Source organism: Neopsephotus bourkii, unplaced genomic scaffold (assembly GCF_033783945.1).
Source record: "Neopsephotus bourkii isolate Nb327-2 ecotype Australia unplaced genomic scaffold, CSIRO-AGI_Nbou_v1 NB_234, whole genome shotgun sequence".
NCBI classification, from domain to species: Eukaryota; Metazoa; Chordata; class Aves; order Psittaciformes; family Psittacidae; genus Neopsephotus; species Neopsephotus bourkii.
Window position 1 is genome coordinate 864,466 of NW_026900744.1, and position 23,833 is coordinate 888,298.

The 23,833-nt window shown below is 42.6% G+C and overlaps 1 protein-coding gene and 1 long non-coding RNA gene across 2 annotated transcripts in view; both read right to left on the minus strand.

Annotated features, from left to right (window-relative positions):
- The window catches only part of LOC133207698 (uncharacterized), a 69,967-nt gene extending 65,058 nt beyond the window's left edge, over window positions 1–4,909 (minus strand). The window contains exon 1 of the long non-coding RNA XR_009724129.1: window positions 4,428–4,909. This is a non-coding gene — a long non-coding RNA (uncharacterized LOC133207698). The remainder of the gene's footprint in view (window positions 1–4,427) is intronic.
- Window positions 4,910–12,495: 7,586 nt separating this feature from the next.
- DMRTB1 (DMRT like family B with proline rich C-terminal 1) lies at window positions 12,496–19,800 on the minus strand. Its single transcript, XM_061344785.1, has 4 exons — window positions 19,237–19,800; window positions 17,366–17,598; window positions 15,960–16,104; window positions 12,496–12,866 (listed from the first exon to the last, which is right to left on the minus strand). The coding sequence occupies exons 1-4, from the start codon at window positions 19,700–19,702 to the stop codon at window positions 12,757–12,759; spliced, it is 954 nt and encodes a 317-aa protein (XP_061200769.1). The 5' UTR covers window positions 19,703–19,800; the 3' UTR covers window positions 12,496–12,756.
- Window positions 19,801–23,833: the final 4,033 nt, after the last annotated feature.

Sequence of the window (23,833 nt, forward strand, 5' to 3'; positions counted from 1 at the left end):
AACAGCATTTTGGTTTCAGATATTTTCAGGAATGATTTATATATACATGACCTCTAAATGATGCTGATCTTGTTGATGCAAACGACAGCTCTAATATTTCTTAAGGCATCATTTCCTATGAGCACATGTGCTTATTTCCTCAACTCTCTCTCCCGCAACTATTTGTCAGATAACACTCTCCGGTAGTGCCAGACAGAATCATAAAATATCTCAGGTTGGAAGGGACCCATAAGGACTGAAGTCCAACTCCCTGCTCCTTGTACCTGGCAACATTTTGGAAGGCAGCATGCAACGACTGCCTGGCAGCACCCAGGTTGGATTATGTGACTCCAGGGATGTGCATCAAGCCACGTCCAGGATACCTCCCCAGACGTAAAAGAATCAGTGGAAGATTACTAGGCTGTGCTGAAGGTTCGCCTCAGTCCTACAGCCACACTGTGCCATCACTATCTTTGGGGTTTTTTTTTAATCATAATCACTTGGGCTTTTAGGTAATTGGAACAACTGGGGTGATTAATTGCATGTTTGCACTGAAAACAGAAGAGCAGGGAGGGTTACATTACAGGCTAAATATTTTCAGAGAACTCTATCAGCTGGTAGACATAACAAATGCCATCAGTCCAGTGCAACATGAAGCTGCGCACATTGTGCAAACTGGTTTGCTCTGGAACTAAAATCTCCTCAAAAGAAGCCAAAGTGTTTAAAAAAATAAACTGAGTCAGAGTGCATAGGGGGAAAAGAAATATTGACATGTGAGGCTGCTGTACTTCTAACATAAAGAAACACTGTTTTCCCTTTGGTCCTTTTATTGTCCAAATAGAAAGTGCAAAGCACAGGAGAATGCACACAACAAGGCAATCTGCACAAGCGAAAGCCATTAGGGTTTGCGTGGAAGCAATGAGTTACATTGAAAGGAAAACTGAAAAGCACTCGGTGAGATACCTACAATAGTGACACATTCCTTCCTGACAGCAAGAAGGCAAAGCAACTTGCCTGCAACTACAACTCAACCACTAAGGATTTTGGAAAGGGAGGTTAAACCCAAGAACTTAAGATACTCACACTAACAGTTTAATTTGTTGAATCCTTGCTTACAAGTCTGGGCATTCATCTTCTATTCATCAGTATGCAACTGAAATGCTTGAATACAGACTCAGCCTCTGGATTTCTTTGCAACCACCTGGTCTCCAAAAGTCCACTTTAACTAAACAGAGCATGAATGCTTACTCAGATACACTCACAAAGAAGAAACAAGAGTTAAGAACAGGCACTGGCCATCCCAGTCATTAAGGCCATGCCAGCAGACCGCAGAGTGCAAAATTCCCTGTAAGGGAGGGGATGTCCTGGATCTCCCACAGCAATGCCAAACATGGCTTACCTACCACAGTGTTGTTATCATGGCCACCATCTTCCTGGGTGTCTATAAGGAATATGACTGCTACCAGCATTGTATAAGCTCAGGAGTGCTCTGCAGAATCTAATGTCTGCACCAAGGCAGGCAGACTTCTATCAACTCATGAACTGTAGTTCTTGCCATCATCAGCAGGGAGATGTCTGCCCATGCTCCTCCACAGACATGCCCTTGGGCAGCTCAGTCCAGAGCAGCCTTTAACATCAGTGACTCTATACGATCTGGTCCATGGTGCTCATCAGTCTTACCTTCAGCTGAGCCTTTATAAGGCTACTCAGTGAGGTGCACTATGAAATTGTACACAAATAAAAAGCCTGCTTCTTATATTGCTCACACTACCACAGACTTGCCTGGTTACACAGAGAAAGAAGTGAATAGTGAACGGTTTTATGTTCCATTCCTATGATTGGAGACTTTGTGCTTTAACACAAGCCCTGGGGTCACAGGGCAGGAACACAGTGTTTTCTTTCCAGTCAGCATGGAACTGACATTTATTAGATGAGTGTTTTGTTCTATTTGTTTTAAGTCGATTACATTTTAACTCAGTTCAACAATGCTGGAAAACCTGACAAAATACTCCAGTGTGTTTAATGAACATAATGGACAAACATCTGAAATTTAAAGTAAGAGTATATAGCAACAAAAATACTTTCTTTATACCAGTAGATCTGCCTTTTCGGTTCCAGTCACTGCCAAGTTTTTGTGTCTCTGCATTTGGGAAATCTGTGTTAAACATTTCCCTTTAGTTAAGAAAAGTCCTCTCAGAGAAATGGCAGAGGGTTTGGTGATTAATTATTGAAGAAATTGACTTTTCATTTTAATGTAACTGTGGAATTTTTGTCAGGCTCGTTAAACTGTCAAGTCCTCACCAGTTTAAGTGAATAAGCAACATGAATGTAAGAGGAGTGGAGGGCAGGGGAAGAGTGCTGAGGTATACACCAGTAGTATTTCTGTACATTCCCTCCAGAAGGGGCCCATATGTGTTTTCAAGTTTCATCACGTTTAAATAAGATGAAAAAAGAGCAAAATTAAAAGACTGATTCTGCACTCAAACAGGTTAAATGCCAAACTTGTGAATGCATTTAACAGAACTATAGATCATTTTCCTGTATTCTCCTCCGTTGGACACAGGGACAGGCTTCCTCTAGCTCCTCATAGCTGCTCCAGCCCCAGCCCACACAGTGGCTCAGTGCTGCCACCACCTCCTCTAAGTGGGGACATGAAAGAGCTGCCGTGGCAGCTGAGGCCACCAGAAGTCACACACTTCTGACAGCACTTGTGTACAGCCTGACTGGGACCTAGGCTGTTGGGGATGGGAGCTGTGGACACTTTGGCACAGCCCAGTGCAAGCAGGCAGGACTCCAGCCAGGCTGAGAATTGCTCCATCCCGCTTACCCAGCCACATTTGTAGCTGTTCTGCATTAAGACACCCACCCTCCCTTTGCTAGCTTTCCCACTGAAGGACAGCAATTTATAAACTACATACTCAAGCTTTGAATTTACTTCCTTTAGCTAAAGGTTGTTCCTTTTCAACACAAATAGACACATTGCTACAGGGGAAGAAGTATCCTTCTCCAGCTTAGACCAAGCTTTGTATTCAAATATCCAAATTGTTACAGGGATATCAACTTCAGTTTGATCAGTGCAGAAAAGGCAAAGAGCCCTTCTTGAAAGCCCATTTCAATGGCTAAGTGACTGCACAACAAAATTAACATTTCCATTGTCATTTTGTTCACTGTCATTGTCAAGAGAAAGCATGTGCTTATTCCTTCTGTACTTCAGCACTTAATTCACTAGTTACACAGAAAAGTATTCTGAAGCTCATGGAGCTCTGACTTCATGTTTAAACTAAGGTCCAGAAAAATTAATAAAATCAATAAACTAAGGTCCAGAAAATTAATAAAATCAATAATAAAACCAGGACTTCTGCAAGCATCAAACCATTCATGAAAATTTGACTAAGATGAGTATTTTTATTTTAAATGAAAGCCTTTTAAGTTACTACTCACTTATTATTCAGTACACTACACTTAACCTATTTCTATCGTGTAAAATGCTCCTTAACAAGAAATAGAAAGACAGCCTAAAAAACATGCTTTTTCTGATAACTTTTTTGCAACCTGCTAAATATACAATGGGTCTGTTTAATGGGCAGTGTTCTAAAATAGCAAATAAAACTGGCTACTTGATGCTCCTCACACACACAAGAAAAATGAACCACCTATTGGAAAAGATCTTATTTTTCCAGTTAGGACACTAAAACCAGCCTCTCCAACGTGAGTTTGACTGTTAACATAAGCAGTACCTAATTCATACACTAGTACTATCTGAGGATACAGCACTCTGCTGAGAAGACAAAAGTCACTTTGGATGGTCTAGAAATTCTCTAGAGAAAGAGGCCAGTCTGGCTCAGGTTGAACAATTCTGTCACTAGTCACTCTCAGTCTACACATCATCCCCTCTCAAAACAATCTGATTATTCTACTTGCTGAAACTTTGCAGTATACAGAGGTTGTAGTTTCAATCTTCCTTACTGGCAGAGAAAGGAATTCCAGTGAAAGTCTTGCTTTGATGGTAAGTGGTTAATGTTATGTTCAGATTGCAAGGAAAACACATGACAGAGTAAGAGAACCAATCCCACATACAGCAGCTCACTTTAATCAAAGCACCTGAGGCAGCCTCAAAGTGTGGTGACTTAGATTTAACCTGCTGCTTGGGTTGATACAACAAGGAAAGCTGCACTGCTGTAATTCAATGGCTTATCATGTAACATGTAGCTCACAATCAAGTCAGATACTTCTGAATAGCATCAGTCCTGCATGTATTCTCCCAACAGCGGCTCAGTCCTGCTCCCACTGAGAAACTGCCCCTCAACATCATCCTGCGTATATTTCATGCTTTTAACAAGTATTCTAAGGAAAATGATACATTCTGGTTTGGAATTTTCAATTCAGAATAACACTGATTAATTAGTCTAAGTAGATACCATACTCTATCTTTTGACAGAGACACTTACAGGTTTGCATTCTGGATCACATGTTGCTTTTCTTCCATGGAACAGTAATCTTGTAGGGTTCTGCATTCTGATCATAATTCAATGCAGTTTTCTTTGTACTTTTCAGAGCTAGCCCGGGGTTTTGTTGTCTCTGCATATGCCTCTAAAAGGAGTCAAACTCACTGGAGGAAACACTAGCTCTCCAACCACAGTCATTTTCTTTGCAGGTTTCTGCTTTCTTAAATCTGTTTGTCTAAACTGTGGCTCTCAATCAGATGTAAAAGCATGTATATTTGAGAGGAAAAAGTCTCGTGTTTTATGCAAAGTCAATATTCTAGAACTCTTGAATGTAGCAGAAGATGACAAAATGTAGAAAATCGGCTTGAAATACATTAAGTTGAAGAGTGAACTGTGAACAATCCGAAGTTCTGTGACTCATACAAGGTCCCTATTGTCTTTGTAGGCTCTGAGCTAGGGCCCTTTCCTCTAGCTCTCCCTGATGGACATCCCACTCCGTCGTGATACATTCTAGCTCTTCATCTGCTAAGGTTCCTTGTTTCCTCATTCTCTCACTCAAGTGTGAGAACAGAATGCCATTTTGCAGGGAGGGAGGTTTATAACCTAGGAATGATAACAAAAAAAAAAGACTTTTAGAATTGCTGTAATTATAATCTACTGCTCTAGAACAGCAGCACAAGACACCATGCAAACCAGATCTGTATACGGGCTGTACTTCCACAAGTTTACATCATACAGTTTTAACAGCTTAGGCATCATTTTGCTGCACACATTTCAAGTCCAAAAAAGGTCTCTAAAACCACTGATCTGACAAAACCAGGATAAGAAGAGAATTAACTGCCTGACTTTACTCGTAGGCCTGAGGTCAGGTATTGCACAAAACTGTCCCAACTCTGGTTCACCTACTATACCACCCTGCCTCATGAATCATCCACTAAAAGCTAGCTTGCTTAACCTCTGCTTAAAAGCTGTGCGATTCAAACACTGTAGTAATCACTACTCAATTTGACAGTCTTGATCTTAGAGGGGGAAAGCTAGAAACTTAGTATAAATAGATCTTTGACCAATCTTTTCCCTACAGTTCCATAAATAAGTTTATTTCTTTGTACTACTGCATAAATATATGTAACTTTCATGAAAAGAGGCTCTCAAAAGCAGGGTTTTAAGCTGAAGATACCACAGGATATGTCGAACTGCACCAGCCACCACTGAACACACCCTAGAGAGAATAAGTACCACTGTCTGCTGCACTGAAACAAATGAACGGTCTTTACAGCACATTACTCTGTTTTATAGTGCCCTTTCTTACAGCATTGGGTCCTTTCAGCAGGCAGGTCAAGAGCTGCCTACCCTAAACAGCAAGTGTGCTCCCGAGCTCCAGTGCATGGCACCAAGAGCAGTCGCTGCCTTCTGAACTATCTATTTCATGAGACAGACCACATTCCACTTGTTATTTCTTCAACACACCCACCTGTGTTTCTTCCAGAGAAACATGCTTAGTTGTTTTAGACTTAGTAATGGAAAATTCACACCACCCTCTTGGTCATCTGTTCCACCGCTTAACTGTCGTCTTCTGAAGTTCCACTTCTGAACTTGGAAACTGGTGTAAACAAACCAAATTAGTTTAGCCAGCTAGAAACACTGTGAAGACATAAACTGGCCTGGAAGAGTCAGATTTCATTCGACCCTGAATCTGTCTTAGACTGAACAAGTTCAGCATGAGTAAGGACAAGTCTCACAGGGCTAACATTAGGGCTCAATATCCCTTGAAGCTCAGTTTTAAGTCCAAGGAATCCAAAGCCACAAGTAACTGTGTTGAACTGCTTTAAAAAGAAAGGTATTTTGGCCTAAGTCTTAAATGTTTCCCTTTCCTGTTTTTAAGCTACAGGCTTTTTTTTTTTTTTCTTTTACACTTTTCAAATGATACAAATATTCTCAAAGAAGGAAATTTTTAAATGGGTATAAATGTAAAGCAACAAGTACTGGTAAAGTGTAACAGGCTCGATGAAAGACAGTGCCATACATGCCTTCCAGAACTTGGGTTTAAAATGTAGTAATTACTTACTACACAAGCAGTCAGACACCTGATAACGTGATTGTCACTTTCATGCTAACAATGACTTAGATAAGGCAACTGACAAAAGTTACACACTTGAGTTTAGCTCTATACACAGATGTCTGATGTGACCAACCTCCTAGCAAGTCTTGCTGTACAAGAGCTACATCAAACTACCATCCTGCCACCACTACCCTGTCAGCACAGGTCAGCATTTCCCTCAGGACTCTATTGGAGGAGTAGCTATAGGCTCTGCACCAGCGAATGAACACATATCCACCAGATGACCTTCTTCATGGAATGTTTCCCTTTTGCACTACTAAGGCTGTAGTCAAGGCACGTGCATCACAAGTGCAAATCAAACCAGCAGCCCAGCCCCGGCACAGAGTCATCATTTGCACTCTGTACCTCCACACTGACAAGACACTGAGGGATTCCACATCATGTGCAGCTACTGCAGCAGAAAAGCTGTCGCGACCTCCAACCGATGGTGTTTGATCTACTGAAGCAAGCAGACATTTCCCTCACCCACAGGGCCCAACACTCACCACGCTAACGGCTTTGGGGCCACCTGAGTCCCGCCAGCACCCAACAGCTCCCCAACGGCACGAGACTTAGGAGTCAGGGGCACGCGGTCGGGATGTGCACTACCCATTAGCGCCCATTAATAAAACGCTGGCCACACTTGTCCCCGTTAACCCATGGCAGGGTGAAGACAGGCCGCTGTGAGGGAGCGGGATGGATTCAGGAAGAGATGGATGCTCCCTCCCTCCCTCATAGCCTGGCACTCTAACAGCGCTTCAGCGGCAGGATAAAAGATTGTTTTTGTACGGGCCCTGGGCTGAGGGGACCCAGAGGCAGTGGGGAGGGTGGCTGTAGTGTCCCAGCTGTACTGTGCCCTCTTACTGCAGGCTGGAACAGTGGGGCTGAGTTGTGCCTGTCGCTGTGGGAAAGGGTGCACTGACACCTCCTTTCTTTATAGCCTCTGAAGTGCACAGACTCTGGAGTGTGTTGGTAACACCTTGGTCTTCAAAAGCAAAGTGGTGTGGTGTCTCCCACTGTGTGCATACAGCCACTGGACTGTTCCTGGTGGTGGTGATCACCTGCTGGTGATGGAGAGGTGGATTTCTCCTCTGCAGGTAGCTCCCAGCCCTGTGAGGAAACACAAGTGCAGGTTATGATTTTCATCTTCCTACAGAATATTCTTTCAAGTATGCTTTGCTTCTTTAGATGAAACGTGTTTTGTTATTTCTCTGTTTTTTTTTCCCTTTTAGCTTTGTTTCTCTGATTCATTCGTATGTCATCATTGCTCTGGCTAAGAAAAACAGTGTATTTTGAGGAAGAACAAAATACAGGTGCAGACTGGGTCTGTAAGGAACATTAACCAAGCAGGTGTGGTCTCTGCAGATATCTCTACAGCTTTGGGGGAATGGGATTGCTGGCCTTGTACATGCCTTGGAAAGAGAGGCAGGAAGATGGCCAAAGTTATATTTAGAAGCAAATCTGTAATCCTGGGGCTGGGGAACAACAGGAAGAACTGTTTCACCACGGCAGGGGGGTTGGAACTAGATGACCTTAAAGGTCCTTTCCAACCCCAACTGTTCTGTGATTCTATGTGAGACAGTGCATGAGGAAAAGAATGTAAAATCCTAACTATCTGCAGGTACATGAGATTTGAACTGCTTGGATGTAAATTTGTATTTGCTGTTGGAAGAGCACAAGAAGCAGTCGATTTGCATCTTGATGAAAAGAACTCATTTCTTAACAGGAAACAGCCTGTCATAGAAAACTAGGAAGGTGCTCCCAGGAAACTACGCATATGATTTATTTAAACAACATTTTGGAAGTTTTTGTATTCACTTTAACTTATGTGGCCTGGACACTTCGCAGTAAATCATACCAGTCAAACTACAAACCCCTGACAGTAATTAGTGAATGAAACCAGAAATGCCTCCACTGAAGACAGGTACACAGCAGAGAAATGAAAATGGTGTGAGATCACAACTGGCCCACCATTAGAGCCATAGCGGATCACCCGATGTAGTCAGTAGGTTGCTGGTAATGTTGCCTCCAAAGCTGAGGGCAATATAAAACTTAAACAGGGGAAGTTTGGATTGGATATAAGGAGGAAATTCTCTCCTGTTAGGGTGGTGAGGCACTGGAATGGGTTGCCCAGGGAGGCTGTGAATGCTCCATCCCTGGCGGTGTTCAAGACCAGGTTGGACGAAGCCTTGGGTGACATGGTTTAGTGCGAGGTGTCCCTGCTCATGGCAGGGGGGTTGGAACTGGATGATCTTAAGGCCCTTTCCAACCCTAACTGTTCTATGCTTCTATGAATATCCAAAAAGCCAGTGGGAACGGCCAGCAAGGGGAAACAAGAGGAAAATACTATTTGCTCTAAAAGAAGAAGTACCAAAATAAGCCTAGTAGCTTTGGTGGTTTTTTTCAGATGTGTTCTCACCTAGGCTTTTCATGCCTTGCTCATGTATAAGACATACCTGTTGGGGTGCAGTGGGTGAGTGAACCAGCACATCACTGCCTGGTCATCTATGGTGGATCTGGAACTCTCTCAATGGCCTGGGCTAGACTAAAACGTGCAGTGACACTCTGATTTCAAGAATAAATTCCACACACTCTTTCTTTACATTTGGATTTCTCCTGTACATTCTGGCAAGCAAAGTAGAGACATAACACTGTGACTAATGCTAATGTTGCAGTAGTAAAATACTGGGCAAAAAAATAGGAAAAACAGGCCCACTTGCCCATAAGAATGATTTAATTAATGTTTCCACTGTTCCAAAATAGGTATGTTTCACATCATAAAGAATTCTTCCATCAGGACAACTATTTTTTCTTAAGGGGAGGGAGAATTCTGTTTGCAGCAACCTGACTTTATTGGTAGGGAATTAAGTATTTCTTTGGACTGCTGTTCAAAATTAATTACTCATTAATGTGGAAAAACCAGCCATAAGTCTGTGGTGGATTCAATGTCTTCCAACTGGATCCATCTAACTCAAAGAAGAAAAAGAAAGGACATGGAGTATTATAATTACTGTCATATGAAAACCTGCTTCAGTCCAGATGTAGAAGCTGATAGCATAGGAGTGTTAAAAGTCTAGAAGTCTGGTGCAAGGCAATAACAAACGAACCTCACATATGTTTGCAGAATGGACATATTACGTGATCCTTCTAGAATCCCTTGGGTTTGTTTTCTCTTTTCCAAAGCTTCTACAGAAAATGCACATTTACAACAATCTGAGGCTTTGGACAGTGTCACAGACACCTCTGGATAAAACTTGGATCCTACACTTGCATACCTATCCAACGCTGTCAACTCTACCCTCGCAAGTAATTCCACTAAAAGTAATGAAATTAGCGGTGTGAGGAAACATTGAAAAACCACTTCCTTATTTCAGGGTTTCCCCTTCAGGGTACAAAGCAAGCCTGTTGCTCTGTGGTGACCTAAGGGCTTGCAGTGAGGACAGAGGATTGACAGAAGTGTCATGAATCACATCTTCAGAAGTTTGGATCTGTTTAGCAAGGGAGTCAATCCTCAGAAATCAGAAAAAAATAATGATGACAAATGCTATGGGCAGAATTCCTCCTCCAGTCAGCAGCAGCTTGCATGCAGAAAGATTTCAGAAGCAGTTATTGTAGCTAACCTTCATTTTTCTTCCCAAATTTTATAAATTTGACCAAAAGTCTATGTAATTAAGGCTTTAATAAAAAACAATAAAATTCTGGGATGATTTAGGCTGGAACGAACCTCTGAGTGACTTGTGTAATCCACATAATTCCATCTCAGTCCAAATTGATTTAATTATCCCAAAGTCATTTATTTAAATAAATGGAGTCAGAAGAGTTTAATTATTGGAAACATTGGTTGGCACTAAGTTTGGAATTAAAATTATTCACTTTGAAGTCCTTAAGTGTACAATATGACAGTACCAGTCATCAAGGAACACTTTTTCCTTGGTTAAAAAGGACAAACTGAGCATAAAATGGGAGAATGAAACCTTGAATTACCCATGTAAGATAATTCTTGTTGTCAACTGCAGACTCTTACCAAGTCATTAATTTTCCATTCAGAGATAGGTGCAAGAATCTCCGAACTGAAGACTATTTTTGGGCTCCCATTGTAAGGCAACTTCTTCATCTCTTTGTTTAGTGGCCTTTCTCTGACTCTTCTAAGAACTCACTGTATCTCTCTGGAGATGAGCAATGGTCTGCAGCACTGCAGTGAGAGAAGTCCTACTGGAGTGCCATACCGTCATTCAAACAGCCAAGATAAAGGCTTTAGTTTACTCACTGATAATTCAAAAAGATGGAGGAAAAGGAAAACCAGGAGTTTGGCTTGGCAATCTGGAAGCAACAGAGAGAAAGAACTGTATATGCAGTGTATCAACAATGGCCGTGGGTTACAGCCAGTGAAATGGGCTGAAGCCCATTTCCTTTGAGATTTAAGGAGTAATTTAACACTGAATATGACTTCAGAAAAATATCTGGGAAGGAGACTATTCAACCATGCGTCTCATACCTTACTATTTCCTTAAATCATTATATTATATATATAGAAAACCAACCCTCTCTATACAGAGGACCCTGCTTTGTGGGTGCCGCTGGTATTTCTATTTGTAGATTATTTTGAGAACAGCTTTGCTCTGTCCAGACACAAAATCACAGAATCCCAAGGGTTGGAAGGGACCTCGAAAGATCATCTAGTCCAACCCCCCCTGCAAGAGCAGGGTAAAGAAGTATACAGAGTTTCACAAGCAGACAGCAGTTTTAACAGCAGGTTTGGGATGCTCCTGGGAGAAACACTCCTGTTGTAAATCTAGTATATAACAACTTGTACGTCAGATTATTTGCTATACATACAGGTGGGTTTCGGTTTTTCCTCCTGGCAGGTCTCAGTTTGCCACTTTTACTTTTGACCCAAAATGCCAAGTGCTGGAAGGCATTCCAGCAGATCATCAACTGCATTGCAAAAAATAACTGAGCAGCTTAGTACAATTACTCTACATCTTGAGCAAGGGCTTACTAGTCCAAGCAGCAGAAAAGAGGGATGTTTATTTTACTGTGCTCACCACAACAGCAGTGAAAAGCTGTAGAAGAAAAATACTGAAGCCTACATCTCTCCAGACAAGTTTGTTGCATAGAGCTGGTCAGGACAACATCTTACATTTGGCTAGAAAATCGTGTGTAGATATGCAAGCCTCAAATCATCAAAACCACACCAACAGTTTAATGTATCTTTTTTTAATTGTACAAAGTCCCCCCCCCCCCAAAATTATTCAAACATTAACAACTGATCCACTTAATACAAAACCAATTCCTCTAGGCAAAACTGTAGAGCAATGTACCTTTCATTGTTAATTAAACATTGTCAAATCAATTTGACTAATTATTTTCCTAAATGGTGTTTTGTCTTAGTTTCCTAGGGAATCTCTCCACACCTTTGATACGCCACAGTGCACTTCCAATATGCATGTATAAAGCTGTCTACATGAGCTCTTTAGAAACAAATAGCTGTTTCGTTTCAGCTGTACCAAGTTAAACAACATTGAAATTCTGTATAAAACATCAAGTACATTCAAAATGCTGAAGCCTGTCTTTAAGATCAGTCTGTCCCCAACCTGAACAGAAGGTGCTTTAAAGGTGGCTCACCCAAAAAGCAATGCAGGGGCAGTGGATTTCAGCCTGCACCATACCTTGTTGCAAATTCCTCCCATATCGTTCTTTGACAAGCACCCACTATTCCCACACCCTGCTGAATCCAGTGAATCATGTTTCTAGGCAGCCAAGTAAATCAGGAACCCAGACTGTCTTCAGGCTCCACATCACTTAACTCTTCCATAATATTCAGAACCAGCTTTTTACAGCAAATTGATACACAAACAACACATTCTGACTACTGTCAGGAACAGAACCTATGGAATGCACATAGGTTCCAGAGATCTTATTCCAAAGTCAGGGAGCCATCTAACCTCAGCAAAGGAAACAAATTCAGTCATAATAATCAGCTGCTTCCACCTGCTTAAGAGGGAAGCGATTTATCATGACTCTGGAAAACCTTTTTTTAAGAACAAGGGCTTTACAGTGGTAGGGAGGCAGTGCTGTGAGCCTGGTAGCTCTAATATGATCATAAAGTGAGCCAGGGGACTAACCCCCTTCTTCTAGCGGTTGTGACTCCTCAGTGACTAAGTGTCACTCCATCCTCATGTTAACTAACACCCTCAATAGCACTGCCTGCTACTCAGCTCTTCTCTAGCCCATTTATTCTTTAGAATACATTCTACATTCTTGATCTTTGCTTGTTTCTTCTGGGGAAGATGCTTGGCCAGGTTGACGAACTGCCCCTGAATCCTGACTGTTAGCTTCAGTAGCTGAAACACAAATTAAGAGCAGAAAAAGGTCAGAGTTAAAGATACAAGCCCCAAACCCTGTATTTCCACTTGCATTATACTCGGTATCAATCACAGTTTTAGTTTGTTTTTCAGTGCAGTTAATTAAAAGGTGCTTGACATCCAGAGCTGCAGCTCTGCAAGCTGACATCCTGCACTTCAGACAGCAGCTGACTGCTTCAGCCATGCTTAAAGAAATGTAGCAAGAGTGCTTCAAGATAGCAAGTGTTGAAGCTTCACTGGAATAGGCTCTTTTGCCCACTTAACCACAGTGATTCTATGCCATGCATGTTTAACACTCCTGTGAAGTCTCAAAGGCCGTGACAGACTGAATAATCCTTACTTCAAATCCAACTAGGAATTTTCACTTTATAAAGTATTTACTTGCCAATTTGAATGAAAAGCTTCCTCATTTCCTCACCAAGGCGACTTGGGGGTTTGTTTGTTTTTCTGTGGCTTGCTCTTTTAGAAAGCCAACCATCTGCAATAGGCTCCATCCTCAGATGTTCTACTGGCTCTTCTACTGGACATACCTTGTGTTTATTTTGTCAAATTTCCATAATGTTACTAATCAATACTGGATTGTGTAATGACATGGCCTATATGTCACATCACTCTCGTAACCTTACTGGCGTCAGTCATTCAACTGCAGTGAACTGTTGACTCAAACCTTTCTGGTAGCAGCTTCTAGCCTTAGAAAACCTTTCTCAAACAGGACTTGTTATTTGTCTTCATCCTGGATTCCCTTTGGAGCAGAGATCACAGACATTTCACCAGTTGACCCCTGCTAGAGTTTTCTATATCCATTTTCCTGCGACAGTATTGCAAGATAGCCCATTTCACCTCTACTCCAGAGGTCACTCAGGAAGGATCTTCCCAAGTCTTGACTGCAGGTTTGACTCAGTTCCTTTCTTGGGGAAAAAAGAAAGGATGCAATCTTAACACACTCCTATGCACTAAATGTTATTTTTCAAACATGCTGAATACCAGAAACAAAGAATTAATAATTTCACTGTAGCTTGCTCTACATCTGCATCTTCTGCTTGCAGGCTATTTTGTGTATGACTTCACATAGAAATATCCCCCCTCACTGGGTGACAGTTCCAAAGTACTGCTTACCCCAGAGCACAACTGCAATGTAGTGGAATTAAATTGTACTTTCTCTGTAGTACTAAGAAAACTGGATTGTTCTCTGAGCAGCACAATCCATGATGCATTGTTTCCGATGGCTTTGTGCCTGGGTTGTCATTCCCCCAGTGTGTAATAAGGGCTGAGATCATTAGATGGCATTTTGCTCTCTGGGGAGGTGTTCTTAAGACCTCTCTTCTCTATCCAGTTGCCTGTTTTCACGATTGTTTGGCCAGTACAACTTCCCTCCACCAATACAGTACTGGATTTCCTGTGCTCTCCTCACGCAATATCACTACTTCTCTCCATGTCCCTCATGTTTGGCTGCTACTCCCAGTTCTTTCCCATTGCCACACACTCCAGCAGAATAGCCGCTGCTCCCTATGTGTTCACTGCCACTGCAGTTTCCACCAGATCTTTTGTCCTCTCCAAACCACAAACCCCATTAATCCTCACACACACTTTCTGGTTTGCCTGCCAGCCCTTGTTTTCCTCTCTTCCTTCAAACACAGCCCTGTCATTTCATCAGGATCTCCTACATGCTGCATTGAAGTCCTAATGCCTTTGTGAGTATCTTAAAGTAGCTTTACATTTCTGCGATGTCTATACACACACACACACTGCTACATTTTTCATATTCCCCTTATCCACCACATCTCCTGCTTACTTTTCTTTGGCTTTCCAGCCAGACAAGAAGCAGGTATGCTCTGACTGCTCTGGAGATACGTGCTCACTGCTGGCTTGACAGGCAGGCATTTGGTTGTTGGCCAAAGTACACACACGTCAGTCAGGAATTGAGTGCAAGCTGACAGCCAGCCAAACACCACGACATGGCTGCAAACAAATGGTTGTGTGGGAGGCATCTGCTTCCCTTGCAGATAAATATTGTGTAGGCCTGTGATCACAACAGATATGTTTGGCTGAAAATAACTAATGGGTTGAAAAGTTACGAGAGGCCTGACATTAACAGAAAATGAGACTGTGTGAGCCTTATGTTGTTGAGAAACCAGGCCAAAAAAACCCACCCTAATTGTATTTTGTCCCACATAACCACCACCAGCATCTTTTCAATTCAAATGAGAATTGTTATACTGTATTTCTCCTCCCTCTTATACAAGGGATTTTTCACTGGGTGATTACTGTAATCTGCTTCATATATAGATTTACAATCTTTTATTCTCATGTTCAAGAAAAGAAATGCAGTTGTATTTATTTTTCTGCCTTTTTAGAAAGACTTTTAACTAAAACTGGCTATTCCCTCATCCAGTGCCGGTGATTAATTCTCTGAGCAGCTCTACCCTCTTGTGGTCACAGGCAGCTGCAGCCAAATGAAGAACTTGCAAATATAACCGCAACTATGTCCACATGTAGGCACAATACACAAAAGAGACCCCGAAAGAGAGGGGCACAAAGACTTAACCTATGCTGGAAATTTAAAATCCTGTGAGATTCAATAAAACAAGTCAACCTTTCACTGACAGCAATTAAAGTGCAGGATTTTCGGATGAGCAAGAAATTTTGTCTTATTTATGCTGTTAGTCTTCTTTTTCTTTTTTTTTTTTAACATTTTGTCTAAATGGAAACAGAGCCAAGTAATTTTGAAAACATGTCCTGCAATCTGGTTATTTAGAAAAATATTTGCATTTTGAGAACATCAACAGCTCATATTCTGCAATAGCCTTCAGCGTCGGCGCAGGATTGAGGTCCTTGTCAGCTGGAAAGCCTGAGCATGTCAGGCTGCTCCCCCTAAGTGAGCCCTTCCCAGAGCTAGACAGGCTGGCAATCCCTCCTGGGACTTCAGGATCTCAGTCCTGCCTCTACCACAGGGATCCATAAGCCTCTGTGAACTAGCTAGAATTGGGGTCTCTTGGGGATTCCACATCTGTGTTCAGATAGCGAAACCAGGTTAAAACTGGATCTCCCAGAGCTCATCTCACACTCCCTTACCCTGTGCTTCCTTGGTTGCTTCAGCCAACACGTTCAGTGAAAGGGGAGGTGGAATGTAATGAATCCCTGGCAGAAGACTTGGTGGGATGAACTGAGGCAGAGGAGCATAGTATCCTTGGTGTAAATCTCCACCTCCATCTGGAATCTGTGGAAACACATGAAGAAAAGCATCTTCCACCTAAAGGCTCTCTCCAGGATACATCTGCAGTATCAAACAATTTCTGTTTCAATTTGTACCTGTGAATATTATTTCTTTTTGGTCCATTTTCTGGCCAGATACTGCCACATCCATACATGTATTGGCAAGTGCAAAGCCTGTGTACAGTGTAATGAGCTGAAACTGAGAAGTAGCAGCTTCTCAGACTATGTCATAGCTGAAGCTGTCCAAGTCCTTGTCACCTGTCACATCTCATTAGAGCAGCTGGTTTAAAACAGGAGGAAGCTCAACTTCACCAGTGACCCCGTACGCTTGTCACTGAACAAGTCTGGAAGTCTTCATACAGCAGAGAGGCAACCTAGGAAAATACTCCTTGCCACCATCTCCATGCTAGTTACGGATTCTCCTCTGAGCCCAGGGAAGTGAGTGGCTCTACCTCCCACAGGGTGCCCCACAGCCCTGGTCTTCTGTAATCACCAGACCTGATAGAGCGTGATAAAACTTACTCCACATGGAAGGAGATATTTCCATCCCTCAGAAACACTAGCATGAGAGAAATAGAGGCATTTTTCTCTTGGCTCTGGCCATGCACCCTGATATAGAGAACATGTGTTCAGATCTTTCCATCTATTTCAGAACAGTTAAAAATGAAATCAAACCCACATACAGAGATGGTTTGGACAAGGCATTGTGTGTAAGAATAATTTATCTGAAGCTCAGAGTGCTGCGAGCCATCCTCTTTCTCAATAACCCCTAAGATGTGACAGGGAATCTATTTTTCTCTGCTGGTGGGGCTAAGCCCTGACACTCTCCCTCCCCATTAGATGTGCCCTGCACTGAGGAAGCAGAACCTCCCAATGTGCATTCTGAGCCATCTACACATCTACACAACACGACCATATTAAGTGTCCAACTGCCATCATTCCAAAAGGCTGCTGCAGATGATAGCAGGATGTGTAAGCCCCAAAACACAAGATCTGGCCCCTTGCAAGTTCAGGGGTTTGCTTTTCTGGGTTCACATCAGACTATTAACAACGCCATTTGATAATGTTTTCTTCAGCATAACATACCAGAATGCTATGAGGTAATGCTATGATAATGTTATATATATATATATATATATATATATATATATATATATATAAATGCTATGATAAACAGAATAACTTTCATGGGTACTTTAACAGCAAGAAGGCAGCTAAAAGTAGACAGCAGTGTTTCCAGAAGTAAATGAAAGACTGCTACTTACTGACACAGAAGCTGCATTCCCTGGCCTATAGTTGTTAGGAATGTGTCGGAAACCTCTCTGAAGTGGTATCCCTGGAGGTGATGATGCTCCTCTACAGCTTGGCTCACTGATTGCAAATCCCATGGGAAATGGGTGGTAAGGATATACCCCAGAACACCCAGGGTACACTTTTGGAGGTTCTCTCTCCAGGTATTCTGGTTTGACCATGTATTCTGGAGGAAAAGCAGGGTGAGCTAGGAAAAATGAGAGAAGAACAAATAGAAGCATCCATGTCATTCTGTGGAGTTCAGCAGATATAGCTGCAAGGCCAAATTCCACTCTTGGGCAAGAGGTTCTGGCCTTTTGGTTTCATGCTTAGCTCCTCATGAATTTGTCATTTTTTTAAGGAACTAAGGAAAGGTGCAACAAATGATCCTGTAACACAGAATGATGCGTGTTCTTTTCTACATGTGCCTTGTGAAGCTACTCCTTAGCGAAGCACTGGCTGCAGAATCTTATTCTTTCGCTACACAAGCAACGGCAAAGCAATGCATCTTGAGGCTTTTAACTCTAGCAGAACTTAAACCAAAAATCTACAGAAAGAATAAAGCTCTAACTTTAGTCCTACCTATCACTTCTTAAGTTCATTTACAGATAAAGGCTCAGTTTTGGGGGCATACACAGGCAATTTCAGATGCAGAAATCAGTTATTTCCTTTGGGTTTTATCTTCCACCTGTAATTTCATATAGCCTCTCTGAAGTCTGAAAATGCAGAGAGTGGTTATTTGAATACAAATAGGGTCTTTCTTGTCTGCACACCCTCCTGTTGGTACAGAACTGGAAGAATTTGCTTTGAGAGTAGGTCGACTTCTGGAGTACTAGAATTAGTTCTATTTGTCCCTCACCTTTTCAGTTGGTCAGCAGGTTAAAAATGTTATTAAGGGAAGGACTGACAGGCACACATCCATAAATATAACTTTCTTAGGAAACAAAGTCAAAGCTAAAAAGAAAAGGGGGAACAGTTATTGACAGATTAGGTGGGAACTGATGTCCAAAACGAGTCTTTCCTCCGGGCTTCTCAGAACAGCATTTTGTCTTGCAGGCTTCCAGCTCTCCAGAGGCTCAGACTAATGACTACTGCAGTCAGTAGGGATTTCTGTAAAATTACTACAGTAAATAGCATAAAGTTACTGAAATAAACAGTAATAAATGAGACAAGTTATATGAAAGACATTAAAGGAAGCAATTTAAGAGGTCACTGACCATACAGCTATTCCACCTGTAAAATCTATGCTTTGCCCTTACACAACACATACACTTTTAAACCAAGTGATCTCAGCCAAGTTCAGATTGCTATGGGAATTAAGGCCAAAAGGTCTCTTTCGTTTAAAATGCTACCATAAAATGCTTGCTTCAGGCAACTGCAACAGTAACTTTCCCATTTAGCGAGGTCTTTAGCAGTTTTGTTGCCGGAGGCTTGTGCCTGTGTATTGAGAAATAGACAGCACTCAGAGAAGATGCAGGAGCACCTGCAGTGCACACTGGATCACAGTCTGGTTTCCCTCTCACACTAATTTCCCTCTTACAGAAAAGCCACTTGATCGAGCTTCAACTTCGCAATGAGCAACAAGGCTCAGCACACTGCTCCTGCTGCTGCAGAGCTGCGTGACTGCATTGCAGACCCTGCAGGAGGGAAAACAAATGTAAGGTTGCACATTCCACATGCAAGCTGGGTACCTGAGGAAGGAAAGCAGCAGAGACAGCAGGAATGGTTCTCAGGAGCCTGAGGAATCAGCAGGTGCAACCTGCACAAGGGGAAGTGTTTGACAGGGGAAGAGGATGAATGTGGAAAGATGTCAGACAGGGAAGAGGCTTTGGGGACAGGTCCTTACCATAGTCCCAGAAGGAAGGGCCGCTGGGAGGTGGTGGCAGCGGTCCCTTGCATACCGTGCCTTTGCTGTTGCTGCCGGTGGGGTGGGCGTCCTTCATCCCCCCATGGCTGCTCTGCTCAGGAGCACTGGCTGCCCCGGAGCCTTCGCTCGGAGAAACGGGCCCAGGGGCTGGCTCAACAGGGGGGTCAGGTACCTGCTGCCTCAGGGCCTTCTGGGCCGCCATGATCTTCTGGCGCTCGGTGATGAGGGCACACTTGTCGCACAGGCAGAGCTTCCAGCGGCAGTGCCCGGCATGGCCCTTCACCGGCACCACGAAGCCATGGTTGCGGCAGCGGGAGCACTTGGGTGTGCGCAGTGCTGCCTTCGCTGCCGCAGCTGCTGCCTCCTCTGCCTCCATGGCACACCCGTCCCAGTTAATCACCCTGAAATGGCTGGGCCAGCGCCTCGGGGCTCTTATATAGAGCATGGCCGCTGCTACCCCAGCATGTAGCAACCTGGGCAGGCGGGGCAGGAGAGCCCATGGCAGCGGGTGGGGAATGCCCTGCAGCACAGGAGGTGCCTTGGCCTCGCCGGGCTCCCCTCCCTCAGCCAGGAATGGCTGTACCTGCTCACCTCCCCCTGCAGCCCCTTGGTGCAGGCTGGACCCAGGCCTCACCCATGGGGGCTGGAGATAAAGAGATAAAAGATTGTGTCTGCAAGAGTGAAAAGGATACATTTCGCTATGCCAGTACGTGCAGAGACGGGGAATTTTGGACAGGTGGGGTGTGCATGGAACAGAAATGCAGTGTCCCTTACAATTTGCCTTAAGTGATAGGTTTCCCTTTTGGCACTTAACTCACTTTCATACCTCTCATGCATTTACTTGTAATATGCACAGGGTTTCAGTTCCATTTTGTTTCTAATTTGCAGCATGCTTCTCTTGATCAGGAGGCTCTGCCTCAGCAGAATGAAAAGACTGCTTTCATCATTCTGTTTTTCAAAACGAGGTACTGAGATGAAGGCAGAAAGCATATTGTCATTGGAAAGACCTGTCTCCTTCTCTCAGAATTCCTTCTCCGAAAACAAAGAGAGGTTTACAGTTAGAAACACAGGAATGCTCCAGTTCAGTATTGCTTAGAAAGTACTTGTTATTTGTTACTGCTGGTAGCTACAAAACCATGGTTTACACAGTAGCCCATTACCAAGAAAAAACTCTCCACTGTGCAACCTAAAGCATGGCAATGCTGGTTTTTTTCTCGCCATGTGCAACAGCTAATTCTGTTTTAAAATCCTGAGATGCCAACAGCTTCTTCTGCATTAAAGAGAATGCCATAAAAATAAACCACCAAGTAGCTGTGCAGTTTCTTACCAGTTAGTTCCAAGAGGAGCACCTAACATCTATCTGCCGCTCTGAACCAATTCTGGGTTTCGCAGCAGCTTTGCAGAAGCCCTTCCCTTGGAGCAAACCTTCCTGCAAAACTTGGGTGTACCCTCAGTATCTGGGGGGGGGGGAGCCGAGGGGGGGTTTGAGCCCCTGGCACAGCAGGACCTCTAAGAGATTTGGCAACAGTCTAGTTTGCCTGAGCAGTGAGCACCCAGCAAAGTGTGCTGTGCCCTGCAAGCCCCCAAGCCTCAGCCTGGATTCAGCCTTTACACTTTGCAAGAGATCATGTTGGAGTTTGCATCTGAGTCCTGCAGGTTTCCAGTAGGATTGAGTCTCCTGGGGAGATGAGTCCATAAGTGCAGTACCAGCATACAAGCCCAGACTTGCTCTTAAAGCAGTTCAGACTCAAATCCTCAAGTGCACAACATCCCCAGATCAGCCAGCCTGCAGGTTTTGCTATTGCAGTTGCAGACTCTTTGGTAGCTGCTGTTTGTGCAAGGCTCTCAGCCATGCCTTTGCACCCACGCATTCAGGGATCCCATGCAGGAGAAAGGCCAAATCTGCCCAGGCACGCAGCAGGTCACATAAGAGAGACCACAGTAGTGTTCTGTAGAAAGCAGGTGCTGGATTGCACGCACAGCACCTCCTTTTCTGAGTGGCAGGCAGCAAAGCACACATGCAAATGCAAATATGATCAGCTCCCTGTCCTCCATTGCAGACCATTTTCCCCAGAAGACTTCTAAACGCTCTCTAGAAAGCCAGCTTCATGTGCATGGCTAAATATATCTGAATATTTGACCTGTAAATGTTATCGTTTCTTCCTAGTTGGAAAAGGAAACTTGGTTGATAGGCCTGCAGTAGAAGCTACTCTTAACACAGCCTTGAAGTGCTGCTCGCTTGTGCCAGCGCCTTGGGTGTTCCTGTAATCATTCTAAACATTGATTCTGTTTTAAATATAGACCGATAATATATTCCTAATTTTATGCTCCATATTTTTTGCTGTATGTTGAAGATGTGCATATTTAGTTGTAGAATGAAAGGGGATAGATGACATGTTTTAAAAAGCTGTAATTTCATCTTTCCATAGATACACAATCTGTGTTCATTTGGCTACTTAAGCAGTGGAGGAGAATGGTAAGCTGTGTACAATTTTGCCAGTAATTTTCTATTCTGAATCACATACTACTATTATTCAAGACATTTACTCAAAAATACTTATTTCTCTTCTCATTTGAAAAAGGTAGACCAGGCATGGGCTGTACCAGTTTCACCATGAATAAACCATGTCTTTCAAAGTCATGTGGAATTTTCTTTTGAACAGTGTTCACCTAAGCACTCAGGATTTATTATACTCTCCATATAGTTTGTTTTAAACATAACTAGACTTTCTTTTTATAGGAAAGTGAACATTTTACTTTGCTTGTGAAGTAGGTATTTATTTCTGCAGACAGCTCAAAGAATGCTGCTATTCCAATCCTGTGATGTGTTCATACCTACATTTGAGTTAGCATCTCACACACCGTCAGCAAGACCATCACACAGGGAAGACAGAACAATTTTGAAATACATATTTGGAATGAGATGTAGAATTAAATATGGATGCAGCTTTGTGTCTGTTATCATTTTCTCCTTTAGTCATATTTGAAAGAAAATCAGGCACAATAAAGACTCTTCTCTAAAACTTACTCAGTTTAGCATTTTATGTAACATATGGTGGGAGTGTAACATAAAGTGGGGCAGAGTTCTGTCTTGAAATAACATTTATAAGAATTACTATCTTGCCAAAATGAAAACAAAGCAACCTGCTGATTTCATGTTACTGAAATCAATAGCAATCATGTCTCTACTTCTTTCCAACTTCTGAACTATATGAAGTGTATGAACGTTTTGGTACGCAGTTTGCCTTGAACTGTGAAGAAAAAACAGTGAAGAAAAATAAGGATATTAATAAAAGAGAGCAAATCAAAAGCCTCTCTGCCTTTAAACTGAATAGCAGAAAATTGGGTTGGATTTTTTCCTCCTTTTCAGACTTTCCAGCTAACATTTTCTGCAGTAAACGTTTTTTGGCAAGGAAATTGTTCTGCTTAGATCTGACATTTCACAGAGCAATAGCAACATAATCAAGAAATTTGTTCCCTCTGAGAGCTCTATTAACAAATATTTGCAAACTTGGTTCAAAATAAATGGGGAACTTTATGTAAAACATTGAAGAATATCTTTGGAAATTTTAAGACATCACAAATGAAGATAAAATCCTCTCTTAAAAATAAGCGTGGCAGTTTGGAAGTGTCCATTATGTACTGCCATAAGTCATTATATTAAAATGGACACAGCAATAGTGTTATCAGCTCTTCTACATTATAGATGATTAGTTCCATGTTTATGGTTATCAGTTACGGTATAATCAACATGACGACATTTACCTGCACAGGTAGAACTGTCCAAGGAGCACTATCTGGGTTCAAATGCTCCACCTGTGGATTGGTAACTATTCTCCTGCCATCTTTTGAAGTTACAGGGAGACTACTGTGGCTTCCTGTACTTCCAGATGAGCTTGCAGGTTAATTATGAACCCTTACTGATCCCCTACTCAAGTCAGGTGTAACCCACAGGCTGGCAAGAAGGCTTCTCTAAACTGCCAAGGAACATCAATACTCCTTCCCTGGCTTGTTGCTGGGAAGACTGTTTTCATCTCCTAACACATCCCTGGGCTATTTGTTCATTAAAATACAGCTTGAATATCTCCACACTGTTTTGCAGTCATGTATGTCTCTTCTCTCCATCCACAAGACTAGAAATCCTTCCTTCCCCTCCCATCTAGATTAGATTGTGCAGTATCCTTTCCTCTGAACTCCACATGTGCAATCTTCTCCCACTTTTACACACTCAAAAGCCTTCAGTAGGGATTGTTCTGGATTATATTGTGCATATCTTTGCCTTCCTCTTATTTCTCTTTTGCATTAATTACATCCTGCTTTGCTTCCCTTTCACAAGGGAAGAAGAATCCCTTTCATATTTTATCCCAGTCATAGCTATCAGCTCATATTCACTGTCAAGATGTGGATTGTCACTTTCACCTGGCCCAGAATATCATTTTACTAAGTAGCACTGATAGCACACCTTCCTGGTTTCTTCTGTAGCCATTCTCATCTTTAGAAGCTCCTTATAAAAATCACCAAAGCCCTTAAAGCATTCTCTGCCTGACCTGTACCACAAACTCTTCCTTTCACCATC